Source organism: Molothrus ater, chromosome 2 (genome assembly GCF_012460135.2).
Source record: "Molothrus ater isolate BHLD 08-10-18 breed brown headed cowbird chromosome 2, BPBGC_Mater_1.1, whole genome shotgun sequence".
NCBI lineage: Eukaryota > Metazoa > Chordata > Aves > Passeriformes > Icteridae > Molothrus > Molothrus ater.
This window is the reverse complement of record NC_050479.2, coordinates 85,963,408-85,979,579: the sequence shown is the minus strand read 5'-3', so window position 1 is coordinate 85,979,579 and position 16,172 is coordinate 85,963,408. Positions and strand designations below refer to the sequence as shown.

The window sequence follows — 16,172 nt, the reverse complement described above, 5'->3', positions numbered from 1 at the left end:
CCACATCAGGGCACCTGCAGAGCTTCCTGGAGGTGCAGGCACATCACAGGGCTCTGGGGACACAAGGACACAGGGGATGCTTTGCCCTCCTGCTCCCCCCAGTGCCTCATAACCTGCTCATAGTGAGCATGGCAAAATGTTTGGGGGTGACACAGGCTCAGCAGATTCCAATTGCTCTCCAACTCTTTATCCTTGGAACATGAATAATTGCCGAATCCTCTCCGTACCTTTGAGGACCCTGTTAGCCAAACTTGTAACCCTATATCTCCCACATCCTAATGGGAGACACTGGGTACAGCTTGGGAGCTGCCACTGCCAGCAGGGATGTCAGGAGCAGGAGGACAAGGACTGCGCTTGGAGCACAGCACAGCCACCACGGGTGTGTAGCATGGCTGGGTTTGGGCTGAGCTGAACCGGCGTGCCCAGCCCTGGCTTGGGGCCCTGGGGAGGCTGCTCAGGACCAGCAGGGCCCCCTGGAGCTGCACTGATGTCCTCAGGTCTCTGCTGCCACAGACCCCCAGACTGGGCAAGCTTAGCCCTCACCTGTGGCCCTCCTGGCGGGTCCTGCCCCAGTCCCAGCCTCAGCTCAGAGTGCAGGTCGTGCCACCACATGTGTCCCCAAGTGTCTCTGTACCATCCCGGGCACATCCTCCTGTCTTATCCCTCTGTGGCACCAAGGGAAGGGAGTGTGGCACCATGCTCAGCGTATGGAGCTGGGAGCAGAAGGAAGAGGGGCACAGTCAGAGTGACAGCAGTCGTCCTGCCAGGTCACCATGACACGCAGTGGAGCCCTGCTCTCCTGCAGGGGACTGAACACCTGAGTGCCAATGGGAAGGGGTGAACCAATGAGTTCCTTCTTTTGCTTTGCTTACTTGTGCAGCTTTTGCTTTTCCTGTGGAGCTGTCTTCATTTCTACCCATGACTTTTCTCTCTTTTACCCTCCCTGATTGTCTCCCCCTTCCCACCTGGGGGGAGTGACAGAGCAGCTGAGTGGGACTGAGCTGCCAGCAGGGCTAGAATCCTGATATCCACAGTGAAGCTCCAGCCCCGGGACAGATGTGTCCTACCCTGAGGCTACTCTGGGGGGACACTATGATGTCTCTGAACCTTCAGGAAGCTCCATGGTGGCCCAGAAGTCCTGGGAGCGTGGGGCTGCCAGTGTGTGCAAACCTCAGTGCAGCACAGGGCAGCCCAGGATGCCAGGAGCACCCAGAAAGGGAGAAGAGGAGCAGTGGGTTCAGGTCTGAGGGGGAGAGGCCAGGTGGCAGAATGGGCACCTGGCTGGGCTAGGAGGGGACAGCAGGAGGGGACAGTGGGAGAGCTGCCAACACTGAGGGTTGCAAAATTGGGGAAGGAGCACGTGGCCTTTCCCAAAATAGAACCAATTCCTCCAATTGCCACATACTGCAAGATAAGAGGGGACAGGAGTCCTGGCCATTGACCAGCCATGGAGTGGGGTTGATGCGCTGGGACCCCCAAGCCAGGTCAGGCACAGGACAGGCCTCAGGGCGCCTGGGCCAGGAGCCAGGGCTGACAATGAGGAGGGGTGCCCAGGTTCTCTCCTGTCCTTTCCTATCCTATCTCAACCCCCCACCATGTTCAGTTCTGGGGTCCTGTGGGAGCGGCACCACCTCCTGTGCCCTGGTGTGTCCAGGCTGCAGGCACTGGTGCTGCTGGGAATGTCACCTGCCCCACTCCTCGCTGCCGTGCACTCAGGATGTGAACACTCCAGGGACACTGAGCAGGCTCTGCCCATGAATGCCAGCCTGAACAGGGCAGCAGACACTGGTGTGGGACATCACCCTGGCAGTGCTCTGCTGCATGGAATCCTGCATGGGTGTCCTGGCTTGACTATATGATGCTTTTATCCCCAGTCGTCTTGTTCTGTTTATGCTGAATAATAAGCTTTGCACCTTTAGGACTTGTTGCAGAGAGTGAAGGGGGAGAGAAGAAGCAGCAGTTTGTTTTCAGACACTGCACTCACTCCTCCACATTCCTGCTCCTGGACTGTGTTGTCTGCGGATGGACAGACAGTGGGACAGAGTTCTCCTTTGCCTTAGTTAGTTTTGGCTAGCTGAGGCAAAGAAGTTCCCTGGACTGTGGGGTTTTTTTCCCATTTTCTTTGGACCTGTTCAAACCTGCTCTGGCCTGAACACCAGCAGGGCACCGGCAGCTCACACCTGGGGCCCACCGGGCCGGGCCTGGGCCGCGGCATTTCCAGCAACTGAGGGACTGAGAAGAGACTGAGTGAGCTGAGCTGCAACCCGGGGAGGGGCCTTTCCTGAGTTTGTCATCTCTTTTGGAGCAGCAAGGGGTTTTATTGTTTAACATTGTTTAGGTTTTATTGTTTAATAAACAATAAATTAATTTATTGTTTATTAAACAAACAATTAATAAACAGGTTTTTTCCACTTTTCGCCAAGGTGGTATTTCCTCCCAAACCAGTTGTGGGGAGGGACCAATTGAATCTGCTTTCCTAGAGGGGCCTCTTTGGGGGTTCTCTCCCATATGTGCCCTGAACCAGGACAACGGGTCGTGAGGACATGCGATGGGGACAGAGATGGGACCAAATGCCACCAGGGGAACTGCATCCATGGAACTGAACTTTCATGGCCCACGCTGCAGCACAGATGGTGCCACCTTCACACCCACCACCCCATCCTGGAGCAGAGGCCATGGCAGGTCAATGGCCAGGACTCCTGTCCCTTCTTATCTTGCAGTATGTGGCAATTGGAGGAATTGGTCCTATTTTGGGAAAGGCCACGTGTTACTTCCCCAATTTTGCAACCCTCATTGTTGGCAGCTCTCCCACTGTCCCCTCCTAGCCCAGCCAGGTGCCCAATCTGCCACCTGGCTTCTCCCCCCCAGACCTGAACCCACTGCTCCTCTTCTCCCTTTCTGGGTCCTCAGAGGCACAGATTTGGTAAATATTCATGTCCCAAGGATAAGGAGCTGGGCAGCCATCAGAATCTGCTGAGCCACTGTCACCCCCAAACATTTTGCCATGCTCACTATGAGCAGGTTGTGAGGCACTGGGGGGAGCAGGAAAGCAAAGCATCTCCTGTGTCCTTGTGTCCCCAGAGCCCTGTGATGTGCCTGCACCTCCAGGAAGCTCTGCAGGTGCCCTGATGTGGCCAAGGCTCTGTCTGGCACCTGCACGGGGCCAGCAGCACCCACACTCCTTGGTGCAGCAATGGGCCCCATGGCAGGGCACAAAGAGATGCCAGGACACAAGCAAAGGGACAAGAGGGGTGGCCAGGACAGGTGGGGAAAGGGTGGGCAAAGGGTGCGTGGCAGTGCTGGGATACAGGGGCACAGAGGGAGAGCTGCCAGCACCAAGGGTTGCAAAAGGAACCAGGTACCCCACAGCAGCCTTTCCAGAAACAGAACCACTTTTCATGTTTGCCACACTCCACAGGGACATGGAGGGACAGGCAATGCTGTCTGGTGCCCTGGCTGTGGCTTTTGCTCTCCCAGAATTTCAACAGTGGCAGGCAACCCATGTCCACAATCCCCTGGGAGCAGCAATGGCTCTGTGCTGCTGCCACAGGAGTTACACACAATGGAGTCAGGTCCCTGTCCCTGTCCACATCCCTGCTGAGCCCAGGGGCAGCTTGGGGGCATTGGATGTTTCTGGGCACCCAAATCTCTGGTCACCAGCAGGTTCCATTGTCCCCAGACACCCAGTGGGACAAGGTTCCAGTGTATTTCCAGTGGGTTCCAGATTTCCCTATGTGTGCTAAAGGGTTGCTCAATGTCCCTGCAGTGTTCACGGCCTGAGCGTGTGGCAGCAGGAACAAGGGGAGGTGACGGTCCCCTGCGGCCTTCCCAGACTGGGCACAGGAGCTGGAGCCACAGCCAGAGGGCCCCAGGACTGAACATGTTGGGGCACTGAGATAATACAGGACAGGATGGGAGAGCCCCTGGGCACCTCTCCTCCTTGCTGCCCCCCTGTGTCTCCTGGCATGGGGAGGCAGCAGGACCCCCGGCCAGCTCGGGTGAAGGCCACGGGGAGGCTGGGCCAGGAAAGATTGCGCAGAGCCAGGGACAGAGCAGGGCCGAGCCCCGGCTGGGCTGGAGCCAAGCCCGACCCCAAGGGCATGCAGCCCAAGCAGGGCTGGCAGGGGAGGACAGCAGGGGAGGGACTTGCCCCAGCACTGCATAAAAAGCCCCCGCAGGGCCAGGAGCAGTGAGCCTGTGAGAAGAGCCCAGAGCAGCAGTGCCAGAGCTGTCGGAGAAGGGCCATGGAGCAGTACTTCTCAGCCACGCAGAAGATGGAGCAGGAGGTGATGTTCCCCAGCCTGCTGCGAGGGGTCTTCCCGCAGGAGGAGGGGGCAGCCCCGGCTGCCGAGAGCCGCACGGACCTCTACGAGCGCTACCAGCTCCTCAAGGCCATCAAGCCCATGGTGGAGAAAGGCCTGGCCTCTGTGGGTGACCAGAGCCCCAGCGGTGCCGACACCGACGACGACACATCCTTGGACAGCAACGGGCCCGAGGATGCCCAGCTGGAGAGGCGCCTGTCCCAGCACCTGACTGGCCTGCAGCAGGTCCTCACCCACCTCACCAGGGACACCAACGCCCTGACCCGCAGGTACAGCCAGATCCTGGAGCAGATCAACCTCAGCGAGGGGCAGCCCAGCTGGTGACCCTGGCCAGGCCACCAGGTAAGACCTGGGGACATGCAGAGTCCAGGGGCAGCAAGGCAGTGTGTGGCCTCCCTGTTGGGAGAGGGGCCCAGCAGTGCAGGGGTGGGGACATGCTGGGAAGGGCCTTGGAATGCGGGCTGTCCCCTCAGCTGGGGGTGGATACCCTCTCCATGCTGGAGGAGGGAATCCTGCCCATTGCTCGGTGCAGAGACTGCAGGGCTTCGGGGTCTGTGGACTCAGGGTTGGTGGTCCTTGTGTGCCCTGGGATGATCCTTGGAGTTAAGGAATGCTGCTGTTGCAGGACAGGTGCTGGTGTCAGGAAGCACAAGACGTCCCCGTGGCTGACCACTGCAGGCTCTCCCCAGTCCCGCTGGCATTCCCCGCTCCGTGGCAGCTGATGGGATCTCCCGGCACCGGCACCAGAGATGGCTGTGACCACTGCAGAACCAGATGGTGCCTTATCCTGAGGAAGAAGCATCCAGATGTGCTGGCACGGCCGTTGGAAGAGCTGCAGGCTCGTGGCCTCCTCTTTATTTTCAAAGAGTGGCAGCAAGTTGGGAATGTTGTGATGTGGCTCCGACCTCCCACAGCCCCTGGAGATTGCCAAGCCCTTTTCCAGCTGGTACCTGGACTCCAAGGGCATTCCCCCTGTTTTTGCTAATAAAAGAATCCCTGGGAAGCCAGTGTTGTCAGTGTGCTGCTTTCACTCATGGAGTGCCCCAGGGACACTGGCAGAGGGACACTGGCCCTGCAGGGTGGGATCTTTCCAGGGCCATGCTGGGAAATGTGAATGGGACAAAGAATCCCAAAGTCCCGGGATGTTTTGGGTTGGAAGGGATCTTCAGACACCACCTAGTGCAATGCCCTGCTGTGTGCTGGGACGTCTTGCTCTAGACCAGGTGGCTCAGAACTGTGTTGAAGCTCAGGGCCTGTGCAAACTCACTGGGCAACCTGTTCCTTTCTGTCACCAGGCTCAGACTGAAATATTTCTTCCTTTTCTTGACAGCAACATGAACACAAAATACATTAGTATCTGTTACAAAATAGTTGATAATTCTTAAGCACGTACGTTAAAAAGTTTGGTTATTATATCGTAAAAGGGGATAAAATGGTAGTCATAAGAAATACGGTACTCAATGTACCATATTACACCTAAGTAACGTGCATCACCACCCAAGCAAACGGAACCAGCCAGGACAGAACTGTAGTGGGCCAATCAAGTGCCTTAAACCTTCATGCAAATGAAGGATCCCAACAGAAACCCATCCAGAGGATTAAAATAAATTTTAAGAAAAGGGTTATCCGAGCCAATGAATCTGTGCTGCTCCATCTGGATCATCGGGAGCATCACTGCTCAAGAAAGGAAGTAGATCCAGCGTTGGCACTGAGGCATTCTCTAGTGTAACGCTCCTGCTCAACCCACAGGCCCCCTAAGCTTTAGACCTTATTAGAATAAATGCTGAAATCACTTTAGCACCAGGAGTGTGTTCCCATTTTTAACGGCACCAGAAAAGCTGATGCCTGTGCACAGCAAAGTGTGAATCTTTCCAACACTCTGCCCAGTCATGCAGCAGTGAGGGGCAGCAGAGCTGTAGGTCTCACCACCTCTGGAAAGAAGCCTCCCGGAATTCCATAGCTCCATGTACAGGCATGCCAGTTTTGGGATACAATGGAGATTCTCATTGACTTGCTGACTGGCAGCTGCTTTCCTAGAAAAGCAGGACGCCTGGGTGCTGGTGCAGTGAGCTACTTGGATCTCTGTGGCCTCAAACTGGTGTTTGGGAAACCTGTGCTCAACTCACCATCATCCTGGGGAGCCCAGGCCAGGCCACGGCCGAGGAGAGGGGAAATGTCACCTCATGTGTCGCCAAATGACTGTGTATCATCCCCAGTGCCTCCTGCTGACACATCTCCCATGACTCTGGTTGCCCCAAATCCCTCAGAACTGTCCTTGTCACCCCGTGATCCTGGCCAGGACCCTTTCAGAGAGGGCACTTCTGGGTCTGGCCTCAGCTGCCTCCTCCAGTGTCCGCAGTCTCCTCAGCAGTTCACACGCCCACAGCTGGCTGCAGACCCTGTCCCTGCTGCCCACGCTGGGGCAGGACAAGCCAAAGCCAGACTGGTGTCAGCAGCTGAGAGAAATGGCCTGATCAGGAGAGAGGAGATGGGAATCTCCAGTGTATCCCAAGGCTGGGGTGTCTGGACATGGGGCTGGCATGGTGGGGAGGCTGCTGCCTAGAGGTGCTGAGACCTACAGCTCTGCTGCCCCTCACTGTTGCATGGCTGGACTGAGTGCTGGGCAGACCCACATTTTTTGTGCACTGAAATCAAGCATCAGCTTTTGTGGTGTTGCTGTCAACAAAAGGAAGAAAAATTTCAGCCTGAGGCTGGTGACACAAAGGAACAGGTCATCCAGTGAGTTTGCACAGGCCCTGAGTATCAACACAGTCCTGAGCCACCTGGTCTAGAGCAAGATGTCCCAGCACACAGCAGGGCATTGCACTAGGTGGTGTCTGAAGATCCCTTCCAACCCAACTAATCTCACAGATCTGGGATTCTTTATCCCGTTCACATTCCCCAGCATGGCCCTGGAAAGATCCCACCCTGCAGGGCCAGTGTCCCTCTGCCAGTGTCCCTGGGGCACTCCATGAGTGAAAGCAGCACACTGACAACACTGGCTTCCCAGGGATTCTTTTATTAGCAAAAACAGGGGGAATGCCCTTGGAGTCCAGGTACCAGCTGGAAAAGGGCTTGGCAATCTCCAGGGGCTGTGGGAGGTCGGGGCCACATCACAACATTCTCAACTTGCTGCCACTCTTTGAAAATAAAGAGGAGGCCACGAGCCTGCAGCTCTTCCAACGGCCGTGCCAGCACATCTGGATGCTTCTTCCTGAGGATAAGGCACCATCTGGTTCTGCAGTGGTCACAGCCATCTCCGGTGCCGGTGCCGGGAGATCCCATCAGCTGCCACGGAGCGGGGAATGCCAGCGGGACTGGGGAGAGCCTGCAGTGGTCAGCCACGGGGACGTCTTGTGCTTCCTGACACCAGCAACTGTCCTGCAACAGCAGCATTCCTTAACTCCAAGGATCATCCCAGGGCACACAAGGACCACCAACCCTGAGTCCACAGACCCCGAAGCCCTGCAGTCTCTGCACCGAGCAATGGGCAGGGTTCCCTCCTCCAGCATGGAGAGGGTATCCACTCCCAGCTGAGGGGACAGCCCGCATTCCAAGGCCCTTCCCAGCATGTCCCCACCCCTGCACTGCTGGGCCCCTCTCCCAACAGGGAGGCCACACACTGCCTTGCTGCCCCTGGACTCTGCATGTCCCCAGGTCTTACCTGGTGGCCGGCCAGGGTCACCAGCTGGGCTGCCCCTCGCTGAGGTTGATCTGCTCCAGGATCTGGCTGTACCTGCGGGTCAGGGCGTTGGTGTCCCTGGTGAGGTGGGTGAGGACCTGCTGCAGGCCAGTCAGGTGCTGGGACAGGCGCCTCTCCAGCTGGGCATCCTCGGGCCCGTTGCTGTCCAAGGATGTGTCGTCGTCGGTGTCGGCACCGCTGGGGCTCTGGTCACCCACAGAGGCCAGGCCTTTCTCCACCATGGGCTTGATGGCCTTGAGGAGCTGGTAGCGCTCGTAGAGGTCCGTGCGGCTCTCGGCAGCCGGGGCTGCCCCCTCCTCCTGCGGGAAGACCCCTCGCAGCAGGCTGGGGAACATCACCTCCTGCTCCATCTTCTGCGTGGCTGAGAAGTACTGCTCCATGGCCCTTCTCCTACAGCTCTGGCACTGCTGCTCTGGGCTCTTCTCACAGGCTCCCTGCTCCCTGGCCCTGCGGGGGCTTTTTATGCAGTGCTGGGGCACGTCCCTCCCCTGCTGTCCTCCCCTGCCAGCCCTGCTTGGGCTGCATGCCCTTGGGGTCGGGCTTGGCTCCAGCCCAGCCGGGGCTCGGCCCTGCTCTGTCCCTGGCTCTGCGCAATCTTTCCTGGCCCAGCCTCCCCGTGGCCTTCACCCGAGCTGGCCGGGGGTCCTGCTGCCTCCCCATGCCAGGAGACACAGGGGGGCAGCAAGGAGGAGAGGTGCCCAGGGTCTCTCCCATCCTGTCCTGTATTATCTCAGTGCCCCAACATGTTCAGTCCTGGGGCCCTCTGGCTGTGGCTCCAGCTCCTGTGCCCAGTCTGGGAAGGCCGCAGGGGACCGTCACCTCCCCTCGTTCCTGCTGCCACACGCTCAGGCCGTGAACACTGCAGGGACATTGAGCAACCCTTTAGCACACATAGGGAAATCTGGAACCCACTGGAAATACACTGGAACCTTGTCGTACTGGGTGTCTGAGGACAATGGAGCCTGCTGGAGACCAGAGATTTGGGTGCCCAGAAACATCCAATGCCCCCAAGCTGCCCCTGGGCTCAGCAGGGATGTGGACAGAGACAGGGACCTGACTCCATGATGTGTAACTCCTGGGGCAGCAGCACAGAGCCACTGCTGCCCCCAGGGGATTGTGGACATGGGTTGCCTGCCACTGTTGAAATTCTGGGAGAGCAAAAGCCACAGCCAGGCCACCAGACAGCATTGCCTGTCCCTCCATGTCCCTGTGGAGTGTGGCAAACATGAAAAGTGGTTCTGTTTCTGGAAAGGCTGCTGTGGGGTACCTGGTTCCTTTTGCAACCCTTGGTGCTGGCAGCTCTCCCTCTGTGCCCCTGTATCCCAGCTCTGCCACGCACCCTTTGCCCACCCTTTCCCCACCTGTCCTGGCCACCCCTCTTGTCCCTTTCCATGTGTCCTGGCATCTCTTTGTGCCCTGCCATGGGGCCCATTGCTGCACCAAGGAGTGTGGGTGCTGCTGGCCCCGTTCAGGTGCCAGACAGAGCCTTGGCCACATCAGGGCACCTGCAGAGCTTCCTGGAGGGGCAGGCACATCACAGGGCTCTGGGGACACAAGGACACAGGGGATGCTTTGCCCTCCTGCTCCCCCCAGTGCCTCACAACCTGCTCATAGTGAGCATGGCAAAATGTTTGGGGGTGACACAGGCTCAGCAGATGCCAATTGCTCTCCAACTCTTTATCCTTGGAACATGAATAATTGCCAAATCCTCTCCGTGCCTTTGAGGACCCTGTTAGGCAAATGTGGGACAGAAAATCTCACAGAGTCCACAGGGAAGCTGGGTACAGCTTGGGAGCTTCCACTGCCAGCAGGGATGTCAGGAGCAGGAGGACAAGGACTGCGCTTGGAGCACAGCACAGCCACCACGGGTTTGTAGCATGGCTGGGTTTGGGCTGAGCTGAACTGGCGTGCCCAGCCCTGGCTTGGGGCCCTGGGGAGGCTGCTCAGGACCAGCAGGGCCCCCAGGAGCTGCACTGATGTCCTCAGGTCTCTGCTGCCACAGACCCCCAGACTGGGCAAGCTTAGCCCTCACCTGTGGCCCTCCTGGCGGGTCCTGCCCCAGTCCCAGCCTCAGCTCAGAGTGCAGGTCGTGCCACCACATGTGTCCCCAAGTGTCTCTGTACCATCCCGGGCACATCCTCCTGTCTTATCCCTCTGTGGCACCAAGGGAAGGGAGTGTGGCACCATGCTCAGCGTATGGAGCTGGGAGCAGAAGGAAGAGGGGCACAGTCAGAGTGACAGCAGTCGTCCTGCCAGGTCACCATGACACGCAGTGTAGCCCTGCTCTCCTGCAGGGGACTGAACACCTGAGTGCCAATGGGAAGGGGTGAACCAATGAGTTCCTTCTTTTGCTTTGCTTACTTGTGCAGCTTTTGCTTTTCCTGTGGAGCTGTCTTCATTTCTACCCACGACTTTTCTCTCTTTTACCCTCCCTGATTGTCTCCCCCTTCCCACCTGGGGGGAGTGACAGAGCAGCTGAGTGGGACTGAGCTGCCAGCAGGGCTAGAATCCTGATATCCACAGTGAAGCTCCAGCCCCGGGACAAATGTGTCCTACCCTGAGGCTACTCTGGGGGGACACTATGATGTCTCTGAACCTTCAGGAAGCTCCATGGTGGCCCAGAAGTCCTGGGAGCGTGGGGCTGCCAGTGTGTGCAAACCTCAGTGCAGCACAGGGCAGCCCAGGATGCCAGGAGCACCCAGAAAGGGAGAAGAGGAGCAGTGGGTTCAGGTCTGAGGGGGAGAGGCCAGGTGGCAGAATGGGCACCTGGCTGGGCTAGGAGGGGACAGCAGGAGGGGACAGTGGGAGAGCTGCCAACACTGAGGGTTGCAAAATTGGGGAAGGAGCACGTGGCCTTTCCCAAAATAGAACCAATTCCTCCAATTGCCACATACTGCAAGATAAGAGGGGACAGGAGTCCTGGCCATTGACCAGCCATGGAGTGGGGTTGATGCGCTGGGACCCCCAAGCCAGGTCAGGCACAGGACAGGCTTCAGGGCGTCTGGGCCAGGAGCCAGGGCTGACAATGAGGAGGGGTGCCCAGGTTCTCTCCTGTCCTTTCCTATCCTATCTCAACCCCCCACCATGTTCAGTTCTGGGGTCCTGTGGGAGCGGCACCACCTCCTGTGCCCTGGTGTGTCCAGGCTGCAGGCACTGGTGCTGCTGGGAATGTCACCTGCCCCACTCCTCGCTGCCGTGCACTCAGGATGTGAACACTGCAGGGACAGTGAGCAGGCTCTGCCCATGAATGCCAGCCTGAACAGGGCAGCAGTCACTGGTGTGGGACATCACCCTGCCAGTGCTCTGCTGCATGGAATCCTGCATGGGCCATGGGGACATGCGATGGGGACAGAGATGGGACCAAATGCCACCAGGGGAACTGCATCCATGGAACTGAACTTTCATGGCCCACACTGGAGCACAGATGGTGCCACCTTCACATCCACCACCCCATCCTGGAGCAGAGGCCATGGCGGGTCAATGGCCAGGACTCCTGTCCTTTCTTATCTTGCAGTATGAGGCAATTGGAGGAATTGGTTCTATTTTGGGAAAGGCCACAGATTACTTCCCCAATTTTGCAACCCTCATTGTTGGCAGCTCTCCCACTGTCCCCTCCTAGCCCAGCCAGGTGCCCATTCTGCCACCTGGCCTCTCCCCCCCAGACCTGAACCCTCTGCTGCTCCTCTCCCTAGTGTGGTCCCCAGGCACAGCGAGGATTTGGCAATTATTCATGTCCCAAGGATAAGGAGCTGGGCAGCCATCAGAATCTGCTGAGCCACTGTCACCCCCAAACATTTTGCCATGCTCACTATGAGCAGGTTGTGAGGCACTGGCGGGAGCAGGAGGGCAAAGCATCCCCTGTGTCCTTGTGTCCCCAGAGCCCTGTGATGTGCCTGCCCCTCCAGGAAGCTCTGCAGGTGCCCTGATGTGGCCAAGGCTCTGTCTGGCACCTGCACGGGGCCAGCAGCACCCACACTCCTTGGTGCAGCAATGGGCCCCATGGCAGTGCACAAAGAGATGCCAGGACACATGGAAAGGGACAAGAGGGGTGGCCAGGACAGGTGGGGAAAGGGTGGGCAAAGGGTGCGTGGCAGAGCTGGGATACAGGGGCACAGAGGGAGAGCTGCCAGCACCAAGGGTTGCAAAAGGAACCAGGTACCCCACAGCAGCCTTTCCAGAAACAGAACCACTTTTCATGTTTGCCACACTCCACAGGGACATGGAGGGACAGGCAATGCTGTCTGGTGGCCTGGCTGTGGCTTTTGCTCTCCCAGAATTTCAACAGTGGCAGGCAACCCATGTCCACAATCCCCTGGGGGCAGCAGTGGCTCTGTGCTGCTGCCCCAGGAGTTACACATCATGGAGTCAGGTCCCTGTCCCTGTCCACACCCCTGCTGAGCCCAGGGGCAGCTTGGGGGCATTGGATGTTTCTGGGCACCCAAATCTCTGGTCTCCAGCAGGCTCCATTGTCCCCAGACACCCAGTGGGACAAGGTTCCAGTGTATTTCCAGTGGGTTCCAGATTTCCCTATGTGTGCTAAAGGGTTGCTCAATGTCCCTGCAGTGTTCACGGCCTGAGCGTGTGGCAGCAGGAACGAGGGGAGGTGACGGTCCCCTGCGGCCTTCCCAGACTGGGCACAGGAGCTGGAGCCACAGCCAGAGGGCCCCAGGACTGAACATGTTGGGGCACTGAGATAATACAGGACAGGATGGGAGAGACCCTGGGCACCTCTCCTCCTTGCTGCCCCCCTGTGTCTCCTGGCATGGGGAGGCAGCAGGACCCCCGGCCAGCTCGGGTGAAGGCCACGGGGAGGCTGGGCCAGGAAAGATTGCGCAGAGCCAGGGACACAGCAGGGCCAAGCCCCGGCTGGGCTGGAGCCAAGCCCGACCCCAAGGGCATGCAGCCCAAGCAGGGCTGGCAGGGGAGGACAGCAGGGGAGGGACTTGCCCCAGCACTGCATAAAAAGCCCCCGCAGGGCCAGGGAGCAGGGAGCCTGTGAGAAGAGCCCAGAGCAGCAGTGCCAGAGCTGTCGGAGAAGGGCCATGGAGCAGTACTTCTCAGCCACGCAGAAGATGGAGCAGGAGGTGATGTTCCCCAGCCTGCTGCGAGGGGTCTTCCCGCAGGAGGAGGGGGCAGCCCCGGCTGCCGAGAGCCGCACGGACCTCTACGAGCGCTACCAGCTCCTCAAGGCCATCAAGCCCATGGTGGAGAAAGGCCTGGCCTCTGTGGGTGACCAGAGCCCCAGCGGTGCCGACACCGACGACGACACATCCTTGGACAGCAACGGGCCCGAGGATGCCCAGCTGGAGAGGCGCCTGTCCCAGCACCTGACTGGCCTGCAGCAGGTCCTCACCCACCTCACCAGGGACACCAACGCCCTGACCCGCAGGTACAGCCAGATCCTGGAGCAGATCAACCTCAGCGAGGGGCAGCCCAGCTGGTGACCCTGGCCAGGCCACCAGGTAAGACCTGGGGACATGCAGAGTCCAGGGGCAGCAAGGCAGTGTGTGGCCTCCCTGTTGGGAGAGGGGCCCAGCAGTGCAGGGGTGGGGACATGCTGGGAAGGGCCTTGGAATGGGGGCTGTCCCCTCAGCTGGGAGTGGATACCCTCTCCATGCTGGAGGAGGGAACCCTGCCCATTGCTCGGTGCAGAGACTGCAGGGCTTCGGGGTCTGTGGACTCAGGGTTGGTGGTCCTTGTGTGCCCCGGGATGATCCTTGGAGTTAAGGAATGCTGCTGTTGCAGGACAGGTGCTGGTGTCAGGAAGCACAAGACGTCCCCGTGGCTGACCACTGCAGGCTCTCCCCAGTCCCGCTGGCATTCCCCGCTCCGTGGCAGCTGATGGGATCTCCCGGCACCGGCACCGGAGATGGCTGTGACCACTGCAGAACCAGATGGTGCCTTATCCTCAGGAAGAAACATCCAGATGTGCTGGCACGGCCGTTGGAAGAGCTGCAGGCTCGTGGCCTCCTCTTTATTTTCAAAGAGTGGCAGCAAGTTGGGAATGTTGTGATGTGGCCCCGACCTCCCACAGCCCCTGGAGATTGCCAAGCCCTTTTCCAGCTGGTACCTGGACTCCAAGGGCATTCCCCCTGTTTTTGCTAATAAAAGAATCCCTGGGAAGCCAGTGTTGTCAGTGTGCTGCTTTCACTCATGGAGTGCCCCAGGGACACTGGCAGAGGGACACTGGCCCTGCAGGGTGGGATCTTTCCAGGGCCATGCTGGGGAATGTGAATGGGACAAAGAATCCCAGATCTGTGGGATTGTTTGTGTTGGAAGGGATCTTCAGACACCACCTAGTGCAATGCCCTGCTGTGTGCTGGGACATCTTGCTCTAGACCAGGTGGCTCAGGACTGTGTTGATACTCAGGGCCTGTGCAAACTCACTGGATGACCTGTTCCTTTGTGTCACCAGCCTCAGGCTGAAATGTTTCTTCCTTTTGTTGACAGCAACACCACAAAAGCTGATGCTTGATTTCAGTGCACAAAAAATGTGGGTCTGCCCAGCACTCAGTCCAGCCATGCAACAGTGAGGGGCAGCAGAGCTGTAGGTCTCAGCACCTCTAGGCAGCAGCCTCCCCACCATGCCAGCCCCATGTCCAGACACCCCAGCCTTGGGATACACTGGAGATTCCCATCTCCTCTCTCCTGATCAGGCCATTTCTCTCAACTGCTGACACCAGTCTGGCTTTGGCTTGTCCTGCCCCAGCGTGGGCAGCAGGGACAGGGTCTGCAGCCAGCTGTGGGCGTGTGAACTGCTGAGGAGACTGCGGACACTGGAGGAGGCAGCTGAGAGCTGAGACCAGACCCAGAAGTGCCCTCTCTGAAAGGGTCCTGGCCAGGATCAAGGTGGAACAAGGACAGTTCTGAGGGATTTGGGGCAACCAGAGTCATGGGAGATGTGTCAGCAGGAGGCACTGGGGATGATACACAGTCATTTGGCGACACATGAGGTGACATTTCCCCTCTCCTGAGCCATGGCCTGGCTCCCCAGGATGATGGTGAGTTGAGCACAGGTTTCCCAAACACCAGTTTGAGGCCACAGTGATCCAAGGAGCTCACTGCACCAGCACCCAGGCGTCCTGCTTTTCTAGGAAAGCAGCTGCCAGTCAGCAAGTTCCCCAAATGAGGGCAAACAGAATTCCCTCCAGCCAGAGGGAGGATTTCAGAGCTGATCTGCTCTCTGTGTCTCTCTTCAGCCTGGGCAATGTTGCAGTCTTGTCTTATCCCGAGGAAACGGAGCATGAGGGGCATACTGGGAGAGACCTGGGCCATCCGCATTGCGATGGCACCTCTGGCTGGGACATGATGGAGCTCTGGCTGTGGAGCTCTCTGGTCTCTATGCTGATTGCTGAGGCTGGTGTTGAACCATAAGGAATGGATGGAGACTGGTTCCTGGTGAGGAGAGGACCACGGAGGGGTTGATGTCCCTCTGGTGGTTTATCTGGCTGTTGCTCAAGGATGGGATCTGTGTTCCCTGGAGAGCACAGCTGGCTGTGCTGGTTTAGGAAGCTGTGGAGTTAATTTTCTTTTCTCATTTCTGTACTGCCACTCTGGTGTAGGGACTGCAGCACATGGAAACTTGGGAGGAGATACTGGTGGGATAACTGATCTCAGCCAACGCAAGGGACATTTCAGACTATATGACATCAGTATATCAAGTGTGGGGAAGAAGTGAGCCACACATGGAATGATGGCCTTTGTCTTCTGAGATCAGCATTACCTGTGATGGACCCTACAGTCCTGGGGATTGCTGAACATGCACCTGCCCCTGGGAAGTGGTGAATGAATTCCTTGCTTTGCTCTGTTTGCATGCATGGCTTTTGCTTTCCCTATTACATTGGTTTTATTTAAGCCCACATCTTTTCTCGTTCTTGCCCTTGATTGTCTCTCTGATCCTGCTGGTGGGGCAGTGAGTGAGTGGCTGTGCGGGCCTTGGTGGCTGGCTGGGGTCACAGCGAGGGACACCTGCTGTCCCCTGCAGCCATGGCTTTGGGCTTGGGCAGCGCTCAGCAGCTGGAGAGGCTCGTGGTGCCCCAGGGAAGTGTCACAGAGGACACGGGGTGAAGGTCCGACCACGGCTGTTGAGCATGACCAGTGGGAGATGCAGGATGTCCCCAGAGGCCGGTGACCTGGGGCAGTTGGAA

At 58.2% G+C, this 16,172-nt stretch overlaps 3 protein-coding genes across 3 annotated transcripts; 2 read left to right on the top strand and 1 right to left on the bottom strand.

The window, feature by feature from the left end:
* Window positions 1-4,244: 4,244 nt before the first annotated feature.
* LOC118689371 (thyroid hormone-inducible hepatic protein-like) lies at window positions 4,245-5,325 on the top strand. The gene is made up of 2 exons (XM_036387598.1): window positions 4,245-4,664; window positions 4,948-5,325. Exon 1 carries the CDS (start codon window positions 4,245-4,247, stop codon window positions 4,644-4,646), a length of 402 nt encoding a protein of 133 aa, XP_036243491.1. The 3' UTR covers window positions 4,647-4,664; window positions 4,948-5,325.
* A 2,678-nt stretch (window positions 5,326-8,003) lies between these two features.
* LOC118689780 (thyroid hormone-inducible hepatic protein-like) lies at window positions 8,004-8,436 on the bottom strand. Its single transcript, XM_036388227.1, has one exon. The coding sequence runs from the start codon at window positions 8,403-8,405 to the stop codon at window positions 8,004-8,006; it is 402 nt and encodes a 133-aa protein (XP_036244120.1). The 5' UTR covers window positions 8,406-8,436.
* A 4,631-nt stretch (window positions 8,437-13,067) lies between these two features.
* Window positions 13,068-13,987, top strand: LOC118689166 (thyroid hormone-inducible hepatic protein-like). Its single transcript, XM_036387278.2, has 2 exons — window positions 13,068-13,487; window positions 13,771-13,987. The coding sequence occupies exon 1, from the start codon at window positions 13,068-13,070 to the stop codon at window positions 13,467-13,469; it is 402 nt and encodes a 133-aa protein (XP_036243171.1). The 3' UTR covers window positions 13,470-13,487; window positions 13,771-13,987.
* The last annotated feature ends 2,185 nt before the right edge of the window (window positions 13,988-16,172 follow it).